The sequence below is a fragment of the Diabrotica virgifera genome, chromosome 6 (assembly GCF_917563875.1).
Source record: "Diabrotica virgifera virgifera chromosome 6, PGI_DIABVI_V3a".
Lineage (NCBI taxonomy): Eukaryota > Metazoa > Arthropoda > Insecta > Coleoptera > Chrysomelidae > Diabrotica > Diabrotica virgifera.
The window spans coordinates 171,753,911-171,766,086 of NC_065448.1; the positions used below are offsets into that span (position 1 = coordinate 171,753,911).

General features: G+C 31.8%; 1 protein-coding gene across 3 annotated transcripts in view; it reads left to right on the plus strand.

The window, feature by feature from the left end:
• Positions 1-11,590, plus strand: part of LOC114329496 (cell adhesion molecule Dscam2) — a 1,422,998-nt gene extending 1,411,408 nt beyond the window's left edge. For 2 of the 3 annotated variants that reach the window (XM_050654329.1, XM_050654330.1), the window contains exon 32: positions 5,427-11,590. In XM_050654329.1, coding sequence (XP_050510286.1) covers positions 5,427-5,673 — 247 coding nt within the window. In that variant the 3' untranslated portion in view covers positions 5,674-11,590. The remainder of the gene's footprint in view (positions 1-5,426) is intronic. The other variant, XM_050654331.1, reaches the window with a different exon arrangement.
• Positions 11,591-12,176: the final 586 nt, after the last annotated feature.

Sequence of the window (12,176 nt, forward strand, 5' to 3'; positions counted from 1 at the left end):
TAAGGTGATCTGCAAAACCAAGCTTGCTGTGAGTTATTAGACGATTTTAGAAATAACCTTTTATTTCGACAATAAATCTACAGTTTATCATTGAAAAAGAGTACGTAAAGGGTGCAAAAGTTGCTGTTCTTTAATGTTGAAGTGTAGATGTATTGTTGGAATAAAAGCTTATTTCCAAAATTGTCCAATAGCTTCCCATAAGCTTGGATTTGTAGTTTACCTAGTTCTCCATCGAAAAAGATAATATTATTAACAATCATAACTAATCATACAGAAGTAAAAACTTTCGTTTGTACAATGGTATAAAAAGTTTATTAAAAAACTATTAAAAAGTCATCCAAAAGGATTCGCAAAACGTTTTCGATCTGGATCAGATCTTCTTCAGTGCGTTCTGCTTAGCAGATGAAACTAGCAACCTTACAAAATTGGTAACATCGAGAAATATGATTTACATATTAATAATCTTATAACTGTAGCGACTCCAAGTCGATGTTAAAAGATTAAATTAGTTGGGAGTGCTCAAAGGGCAACATGGTTCCCTGCTCGATGAGAACGTGTGGTTCTTGGCAGTTCAATGTCCATTGAACTGGCAAGAGTCGAGAAATATGATTTACATGTTAATAATCTGATAATTGTAGCGACTTAAAGTCGATGTTAAAAGATTAAATTAGTTAGGAGTGCTCAAAGGGCAACATGGTTCCCTGCTCGATGAGAACGTGTGGTTCTTGGCAGTTCAATGTCCATTGAACTGGCAAGAATCGAGAAATATGATTTACATGTTAATAATCTGATAATTGTAGCGACTCCAAGTCGATGTTAAAAGATTAAATTAGTTAGGAGTGCTCAAAGGGCAACATGGTTCCCTGCTCGATGAAAACGTGTGGTTCTTGGCAGTTCAATGTCCATTGAACTGGCAAGAATCGAGAAATATGATTTACATGTTAATAATCTGATAATTGTAGCGACTCCAAGTCGATGTTAAAAGATTAAATTAGTTGGGAGTGCTCAAAGGGCAACATGGTTCCTGCTCGATAATAATGTATGGTTCTTGCCAGTTCAATGTCCATTGAACCATGGATCAGGGAACCATGTTGCCCTTTGAGCACTCCTAACTAATTTAATCTTTTAACATCGACTTTAAGTCGCTACAATTATCAGATTATTAACATGTAAATCATATTTCTTGATGTTATAGATTATAGACTAAGAGCCGCTATAGGTGAAATTTCTTAATCATTTTAGGCACGATGGGACCCTATAACCTAAATAGTAGAACCTAAAAGAAAACGTTTGAGCACCGTGCCGTCACTTTTCAGTGGCACATGCGTCTACAGTGGCGCGTCAAACTTTCCACTTATGGACGGGATACATAAATTAAAAAATACCCTCCCTCATTAACAGAATTTAATTTTTTTCATTTTTTGAAATTCTATGTGATTAAGACATAAGATTCATCGTAATTTTAACCCACCACCCCCTTCTCCCTGCCCCCACCATCAAAAACTGTATTTTTCGATTTTATTTATTTTTTTTTTGATGGGATGCAATCAATTTTAAAGTTTTAAAAAATTCACAAGCATAGTTAAGGCTTTTATAAAACACATCTATTTTTTATAGACCTGTAGGTTGAGTTTACATAACCTCAAAAAAATTTTAAAATTTTTCTTTTGGAAAAAAGTATATAACTTTTTTTTTGGGGATAGCTGAAAATCTAATTTTTTCTTAGTCTTGTGTATTTTATCAAGCACTATATTTCCAATTTTTTTCAGATTTTTCTGTAACGCTGGTCACTTTTAAAAATCCAAAAAACTGTTTTTAAGGGGGTTTTGGGGGGTTTGAACGTGTTTTTCTGATTTTTAAATATTCTAAAGGACTCAGTTACTTCAAGATACATATAACCTATAAAAACAAAATTGATTTGATATATTATGAAGTCTATAAAATAGGGAAAATCCCCCAAAACCCCCCAAAAAACAGTTTTTTGGATTTTTGAAGGTGGGAAGCCTTACGGAAAATCTGAAAAAAATTAAAAATATAGTGTTTGATAAAACACATAAGATTAAGAAAAAATTAGACCTGCAGCTATTCCTCAAAAAAAGTTATACGCTTTTTTGAAAAAAAAAAAAAAATTCTTTTAATTTTTTGAAGTTATGTACACTCTACCTATGGGTCTATACAAAATAGACATGTTTTATAAAAGCTTCAGCTATGCGTGTGAATTTTTTGAAATTTTAAAATTGATGGCATCCCACCAAAAAAAAAATAAAAACGAAAAATGAAGTTTTTGAAGGTGGGGGCAGGGGGAAGGGGGTGGTGGGTTAAAATTACGCTGAATCCTATATGTTAATCACGTAGAACTTAAAAAAATAAAAAACAATTAATTCTGTTAGTAAGGGAGGGTAACTTTTAATTTCTTTATCCCGTCCATAAGTGGAAAGTTTGATGCGCCACTGTCGACGCATGTGCCACTGAAAAGTGACGGCACAGTGCTCAAACGTTTTCTTTTATGTTCTACTATTTCACCTATAGCGGCTCTTAGTCTATTACCAATTTTATATGGTTTGTAGTTTCATGTACAAAGCAGAACGCACTGAAGATGATCTGATCTAGATCGAAAACGTTTTGCGAATCCTTTTGGATGACTTTTTAATAGTTTTTTAATAAAAAATTTATACCATTGTACAAACGAAGTTTTTTAATCTGTATTATTTTTAATTATGGTATACATCCAGCCGCTGGAAATTTCCCATTGATTTTGTTAATCATAAATAACTTAGAAAGCGGATTCGTCACTGAAACAGCAATAACTGGTTTAATTATGTATGTACCGGGTGTCCCAATAAGAATGGCTCTCGGCCATATCTCAGGAACCGTTTATAGTAATGCTTTGAAATAAAAAATTTTATAACAAAAGTTGCCTCAGGAAAAGCCTGGAAATTATTTTCATAATTGTGAGACCACCGCTAGAGGGCGTAATTGAATATCAAAAATTAAAAAATCTAAATTTTACAAAATTTTCCCAATGAAGGGGCACTGGAAATCCGATCGTCGTATTCTTCATAAAATTCTACGCATATTTGATTTGACAAGTTTAGGTCTACCTTTGGAAATAAGAGGTGGGGGTGAGTGGGAACCTTGTTATGAAAAACTGGCTGTGAGCCCGGTTCTGCTGAATCAAATTTTACAAACTTGGTCTTGTTGAAGACAGATCTTTTTAGTCAATGTAAAAGTTATGATTTCGAACCAACTTACTGAGTAATATGCCAGCTAGAAGGCGTTGTTTAATTTTTTTCAGAAATCTGGTGTTCCTTGGAAAATATTAAATACAAACATGCATTTTTAATACCATATTACAAAATTAGACAAAATTAGCAACAGAATAGCGAAAACCGCATGTTAATACCTTTTTTCTATCTCGAGATATCTTACAAAACGTGTAAATTTAAAAACATAACAGTTACTGTCACCGGTAAACGAAATAATTCATTAAAAGTAGTGTGCTATGGAAACAACAAAGAAATATTTCCAGCTGTCAACGTATATTAGGTCTTTTCAACGCTTCTCATTTGTTTCGAGCCTCGTTCATATCTCGTATATTAATATTATACACGGATTATACGGCATATGACAGAGGCTCGAAACAAATGAGAAGCGTTGAAAAGCCCTATTACAAAGAAATAAAAACAACTATTTAGTGATGACATAAACGTTTAAATTTTTGCCCATCATTTTCGTTGCAAACATTTACTCTTTCAAGAGTAGATTAAACAGCAGTCTCAATTTCTGCTCTCGATATGCTTTGAATGGCGTTTAGTATTCTCTGGATAATGTATTCTAGAGTAGTATATATGATGGGCAACAATTTGAATATTTAGGTCGTCACTAAGTAGTTCTTTTTGTTCTGTGTTATATTTAATTTTAATAGTATTGTTTCTCTTTATATTGTTGTTTTAATTAATTATATTTTTATACGTTGACATCTGGAAAATGTTATTTTGTTTTTTTCCACAGCACACTACTTTTCATTAACTTAGTTTACCGTTGATAGTAACAGTTATGTATAAAATTTACACGTTTCTCGAGATATCTTGAGATAGACAAAAGATATCGACATGCGGTTTTCGCTATTCTATTGCTAATTTAATCTAATTTTATAAAGTATGATTAAAAATGCATACTTGTATTTAATATTTTCCAAAGAAAACTAGATTTCTGAAAAAATTAAATAACGCCTCCCAGCTGGCTTATTACTTATTAGGAGGGTTCAAAATTATCACGCTTACATTGAAGAAAAAGATCTGTCTTCAACAAGACCCAGTTTTCAAAATTTGATTTAGTAGAACCGGACTTACAGCCATTTTTTCATAACAAGATTCCCACTTACCCCCACCTCTTATTTGCAAAGGTAGAGTTAAACTTGTTAAATCAAATATGCGCAGAATTTGATGAAGAATAAAATAATCGGATTTCCAGTGCCCCTTCATTAGGAAAATTTTGTAAAATTTAGATTTTTTATTTTTGATATTCAATTACGCCCTCTAGCGGTGGACCCACAATTATGAAAATAATTTCCAGGCTTTTCCTGAGGCAACTTTTGTTATAAAATTTTTTATTTCAAAGCTTTACTATAAACCGTTCCTGAGATATGGCCGAGAGCCATTCTTATTGGGACACCCGGTACAGCTGCGGCCATTAAATAGTTTACCTCCTTACATATCGAGTAGCCGATTTTTTGAATTTTTACATTACATAAGCGCACTTTTTACATTAAAGTGACGTTAGTTACCAGTGGCGGACTCAGATCAGGTTGATTAAAATTATTAAAAACTCAAAATAAAATAAATCTGTTTTACAAAATGTAGATAAATTATAGAAAAAAGTTTTTTTGAGTAAAAGGGATTATGTTCATTTTTATTAACATTATTAATAATGAAAATATGAAAGTCTAGTTTAAAAATATCCATTTTTAGACGTGTTTGGTAGCTTTCTATGGTATTTTACAATACGCGCGAAATTTTTGACAAACATTTTAACACGTTGACGGACAGTGCGTCAAATGTATAAGCAAGTGTGACACTATATGTATTCTGCAAAGTAGAATAGAGAAAAGTACAACGTCTATAGACGTTGTGTCACATTACATCAATGGAAATTAGACGTCTATTGACGTTCCGTCCGTCAACGTGTTAATATTTAGCATATTCATAGGACACTGCGATTTTTCGGCATTACAATGTAAAAATTAAGGTTTACACTATGCAGTGATCACATCTGTACCTGTATAGTATTAACAAATTTCATTTTACTGGGTTATCTACCTACCAATAATTATTTTTAATGATAGCGACTCCTTACAGTAACAGTCCATGTTAGTTGGTGTTAAAAGATATTTCGAACTAGATATACAAAAAAATCTTTGTCAAAAGGTGGTTGGCTCAGGGTGGGAGAAGCAATTCTCAAAGGCAGATGTTAAGTCATCTTTCGGTCGCAGAGACACCTTTCACTGAGAGGCAGCCCACGGATCAGAGCACTCCTGATCGGCCCGAGCTTAGTGAAGCGGAATGCGACATCGACACTCTCAAGAAGCTGAAGCTCGGATTGAGGTCCACCTTGTGGTCCCGACCTGCTGCCGGTGGAAATGGACAACCTACAGACTATTCCATTGCAGTATAATAGATTGAGCAAAAATTGTTAAAAATATATCGAATTTGGTTAATTTGAACACCATGTACCAATGAACTCATTTGTTTTTTTTGAAAATTTTAGGATATTGTTAACTAACAAAACTTATAAAGATTAAAATAATAAACAATAAAATTTTAGAAGAATATTAAAATTTATGTTACCTTGTATTTGACAACAAAAAGTTTAAGCGAAACTACAGGGTCACATTCCCTGATGTTTGATGTGTGCTGGTGATATAGTGTTAGTAGGAAATGGTGAAAGCGACTTAGAACAAAAAATGGGGCAGTGGAAGCAAGCTCTTACCCCGGGAGTAATCGCGCTCACTTCTGTAACGTGAATATTCGCGTGTCAGATTTCATCTCACAATACGAATTTACAACAAATTTTTATTTTATAGTATTTTTATTTACTTGCTATGTTAGAAATATTATTTCTAACAATTATTAAAGCTAATTGGCTCTCCCCAAAGCCATAAATTCCACAAAAAGAAGAAAAAAAAATACCTTCGCATTACTACACCCTTCCTCGAGGCACTTACGAAATTTTTTCAAAATTGCAAAATTTTTCTTCAAGTTATCGCGAAAAAGGATACAATGTGAGATTCTATCTAACGGCGCAACTACTCGCGGGTTAAGGAAAAAGGTTTAAAACTTAGTAGAACAACATCAGAGTATTTGGAATGCTCATTTAAAGATGGAATTATTACAAGTAAAATGGTGTTTTTAGATGGAAAATGATTGTGAAAAGTAATAGTTGTGAAAAGTATCTAGGATCAGTATTACAGAGAAATGGGGAAATAGATGGAGATGCGTGCAGTAGAACTAGGGTTGGATGGATTAAGTGTAAGGAAGCGAGTGGTGTGTTGTGTAACAGAAGAATTCCAATAAAGCTGAAGGGAAAATTCTATAAAATAGCCATAAGACCGGTTGTGATGCACGGATCTGAATATTGTGCCGTTAAAAAGAAAGAGGAATAACAACTGCACGTAGTGGAACTGAGAATGTTTAGATTGAAAAGTGGACTGGCAAAAATTGATATAATTAAAGATAAGTATATTAAGGGAAATCTAGGGATGGCACCAATTGTTGTCAAAATTAGAATGAGCATAGGTTACGATGGGTTGGTCATATTCAATGTCAAGACGGTAATCACTGTATATGAAGAATTGCTGATATAAGTGTTCTTGGAACGAGTAGGAGGAGAGAAAGATCAAACAAGACCTGGGGTGAGACGCTTAGGCAAGGCATATCGGTAAAGGGGATTGATATTAATATGATCCAAAATAGAAAGTTACGGAGAAATGTAATTAGAGAAGCCAACATTTTTGGTGCGCCAACATAAGAGTTAGATTTCCTTACATATATTTAAATTGAAACTTAACATATCAAAACAGCGTATTATGTGGCCGCTTCTACCAAAGGCCTACTGAATTATTTCCACATAGACTGATCTTAAAATATTTTTTATTATTAAGCCGGCCAATCAGGGTACTGCGACGTCGTTTAACTTTGTCGAATTCGAATTGGCAAACATTTTGATCGTGTACGACAGTGCATCTAGCGAAATCATACAATTTGACCTCAGACAGTCAGACATTTCCGCTACATTACTGCAGAAATTGATATCATCGACAATCTTGTCGAAAGATACCTCAGTACTCTGGATTACTTTTTTTGATAAAACACCGGTTTTCGGTTATACCGGTTTTTTCTACCTTCGGTTTAACCTGGCGGTTATAACCGGTCAAAAAACCCGTTATTCTATAAACCGTTGTTCGGTTTTTTTATTCATAGCCAATACCCAATAGGATACATTTACATTGCGCTTTAGTTAGCGATACTCCATTCGAATCGATATCAGTCTATATCAATATGTAAATCAGTCATCAGTGTTGTGAAATCGGTTTCAGTCAGCTGAAAATTTCTCATTACACGCGGGGAGCGAAAAATTTTCCCATTTTTCTCTGAATTCAGTATTTTTTCCACTTATCCGGTTTTTCACCTCTTATTTCTTAAAAAAAAACGGTTAAACGGTTATAAATGGGACAAAAAACAACCGGAAAAACCGATTATTGCGGAGGAAAAAACCGGTTTTATTTTATAACCGGTAGGTTTTTCTCATCCCTACTCAGTACTGTGACTGGCCGGCTTTAGAAAAACCAAATAGGTCAAATAAATTAATCTTGTTTTGCGTTTACTCAAAAATGCATATTTTTATAGATTCATTGGTACTTGAAGTATTTAAGTTAACTAAATTTATCTATTATAGCTCTTGGTCTAAGAATAGATGTAAATTATTAAAATATAGCACATATTGTGAGATTTTTAATTGATATAAGTACAAACTGGTCAGAGACGGATTTAAACTGTTAATCGTATTGTAATTTTCTATACTGAACAGGACTCAACATTTTGTACATATTAAATTGACGAATAAGCTGATCAGCAAATTTTTAATGAATCTTTAGATGATTTTTTGCTAATGTACGTTAATATTTACTTTTATTTTCTGAATTATCTCCATCTTTAACGTTTTGCTCTGACTGAACTACTAATCTCGATACACATTATTTTTATTCATTCATAAAAAAACATGTGGCAATTGATGACTTAAGTACCTTGTTGAGGTTTTCTTGATTAATTATCGGAAGTCCAAAGAAAAGAGTCCACCTCGATACTTGGCAGTATTTATCAGATTTTAAGCAAATGACGAAACAGGGGGGACACATTTTTACGGTATACAGGGTGTGTGCGTAACTTGGAACCATATGGGAAACTTTTTTAATATAAATTTTACGAAAAAAGGTCATTCTTTATAAAGTGCTCTGCATAATCTAAAACCTAGATGCAATCATCAGATATCAAATTTTGTTAACAGTATACGAGGTATGTCAAAAAATATGAATTTCGCTCAAGAGCAAACTACCTTTATATTTCAAAATATCGAAAAACTTTTATTATGAAAAGTTATTTGTAATTAAAAACAATATTCAAATATGCAATAACAGCCTTCTACTTGAAAAAAAAAATTCTGAAATTTTCCTAACTTACCGATTCCGAACGTCATTTTTATTTATTAGACATGTAATAACTCTTTTATTAATAATTTTAGGAAAAAAGTTATTCTTCATAAAAATCTGGGCATGGTCTAAACCTCAAGATGCAACCATCAGTTATCCAAGTTTGTTAATTTTATACGAGGTTTGTCAAATAATATGAATTCAGAAAGAATTTCTAAAAATTAACCTGTGCAAAGCTTTTCTTTACAGTGAATATTTAGCGAGGTATAGCTGCTTCAAACCTCTATTTACAAGCAAACCTCCTTATTCGAGCCCTTTAAACTCATCCCACTTAAAAACTAAGGGATCTTACGGAATTTAATTTATATAGTCTTATAGCTCTTATAGCTATAAGATGCCCACCAGTTATAGAAAAAGACGAAGATGACATCGATCTCAATGAAGATGACTAAAAACTATTTGTATTTGTATTTGTAAATTCGTATTTTTGTGTAAATAAATGTTTTTGTACGTAATTCTACTTTTTTTTCTATATAGACCTATTAAATTACTTATAAAAATGCAATGTTACTAAGGGTGATTTTTAAGGGTTGTAATAATATATTATATCTTAAAGCATAAAACAATTATTATTTAACCAATCAAAACAAAATTTTACCCATATTAAGGTTTACAATGTTTTTATATAATTTTTGAAAATAAGGGGTAATTTACACCCTTAAAATAATCAACGCCCTTGAACATGATATAGAATATGAAGTACAGGGTGAGATGATCCTAATCCCAAATTTTTATGCAAATCGATGCAAGCCGAAATCATTCTTTTAGGATAAATGTTTTTTTATATATAGCTCCAACAAGGGTAGTTTTAAGAGTTGAAATATTATGATATATCCTAGAGCATAAAACAATCATTATTTAACTAATAAAAACCAAATGTCGACCATATTAAAGTTAAAAAAGTTGCTTTATAATTTTTTACAATTAGGGGTATTTATCACCCTTAAAAACCCAAAAGCGTACAACGGCTCAATATAGAAAATGAACTAGAGGGTAAAATGGGCCTAATCCCAAATTTTTGTACGATGCTGGACGAAAAAATTGCGAGGTTTTGCCATTTTTTCAGCTTCATTTCCTGGCCTATATGTTCAAATCATGATAAGTGACAAGTAGTTGAAACGGTCAAAACAAAGAGACGCAGAGTCATCAAAAAAGCACGTGAGATTATACTCGTATAATCAACATTTACTGAATCGATCCATAACTCAAACTATTAAAAGTTGAACTAAATTTTTCAAATCAACTTTTACTGATCGATTTAGTTGTAGTTGACTCGAACTAGGAATAGTCAATAGTCAACTCTAACTGAGAATCAACTTGAACTGTAACATATACAGTATGTCCCTGTAAGTTGTATCCATATGGAAAACTTTTTTATTATTAATTTTACGAAAAAAAGTTATTCTTCATAAAAAGCTCTGCATGGTCCAAAACCTAAGATTCAACCATCAGATATAAAATTTTATGAATGTTATACGAGGTATGTCAAAAAATTTGAATTTCACTCAAGGGTAAAGTAGCTTTATTTTTCACAATATTGAAAATTGCTATTATGAAAAGTTGTTTGGAATTAAAAACTATATTCTAATATGCATTTACATCCTTCTAATTGAAAAAAACAATTTTTTTGAAAAATTACATTATTTTCAGTTATTCAATTCTGATAACTCTTTTATTATTAATTTTACGAAAAAAAAGTGATTCTTAATAAAAAGTTCTGGATAGTCTAACACCTAAAATACAACCATCTTATATCAAATTTTATCAATTTTATACGAGGTATGTCAAAAATGATAAATTTAGATCAAAAGTAAAGTACTTTTATAGTTCAGAATATTTCAATTAGAAGGATGTAATTACATACTGGAACATAGTTTCTAATTCTAAATAACTGAAAATAATGTTGTTATCCATAATTTTTCAAAAAAATAATTTTTTAATTAGAAGGATGTAATTGCATACTAGAACATATTTTTTAATTCCAAACAACTTTTCATAATAGCAAATTTCAATATTGTGAGAAATAAAGCTACTTTACTCTTGAGTGAAATTCAAACTTTTTGACATACCTCGTATAATATTCAAAAAATTTGATATTTGATAGTTAAATCTTAGGTTTTGGACAATGCAGAGCTTTTTATGAAGAATAACTTTTTTTCGTAAAACTAATAATAAAAAAGTTTTCCATATGGATACAACTTACAGGGACATACTGTATATTAAGTAAGTATTTTAAGTTCAATGATGAAGGTCCGATGGGAACGAAAAGATTAGCAATTAACAAACATATTAGAAGTTTGTGCTTCGCTGTCAAGTTTTTATTTGTCTTTATTATATTTTAGATGTTGCTCAAAATTTTGTTGTAAGTTATAGATATAGATGAAACAGACCTGTTCCCTATGGGACCTATTACAAACCATTTAAAAAACAAAAATGATTCTGATAGAAATTGAAAAGAGACTTTTCTCTCGAAAATAATGCGTACCTACTATCTTCTAAGTATATGAATCTGGATCTCACAATATGTGCTAAAGTTTGTTCTGATATATAGAAATAATTATTAATCAAAATAAGGTTAAATTTTGATACACAAAATTATAGTTATTAAGTTTGTAATATATGTTTATGAGAGAAACTTTTGGAACAATTTTATAACGATTATTTACTTTGACTGATTAATTATCTAGTTCATAGTCCCTTAGTCGTTGTACCAAAGAAGCAATCACTGTCAAAAACAAAACTAATCAAAATCCCTTCCCCACTAACTGTTAACAGTGTGTATTATAATTCAAATTCCATTTAAACAATAAATCTATGATAAACTAATTTACGACTTTTTATTGCATTTTACCTATTGAATTGCCGAGGCAGTATGACTAATCCGGAGTCTCATAGTTTAGTTTTTAAGCCCATTGTACTTTGTACATTCATTACGCAAGATTTGGACTGTAAGGCTCGATGCACATTTGCGTGTTTTCAAGCTGCGCGTACTCTGCGAGAAAGCTACGTGCGATCGCTGGTGGTTCAGCAGTATTACCCCAGGCTATGTTTGAAAAAACGTGATAAAATTCAGGAATTTTTGAAACCAACCAGGTGTTGTAAAGGACGATGCCAGGAATAACTCCTACTAAAATGTAACCAAAAATTCTGTGCGCTTTCCTATTTATGATGTTTTTTATTTTTTAAATTTGCAATTTTTTAAAAAATTTTAATTTTGCAGACTAGCATATTCTAGGTCTGGATCCCGCGTATGAAAAAAAAGTTGATTAATAGCAAGCTGAAAATTTGTTAATAGCTTAAGGGTGTCTAGTCGAATAAACTTTGATATATGGGAACACTGAAACAGGGGTAGTTTTAATTGTGGAACAGGTTAAAAATTTGGAACGGTCACAGCACGAAAACGGCACATTTA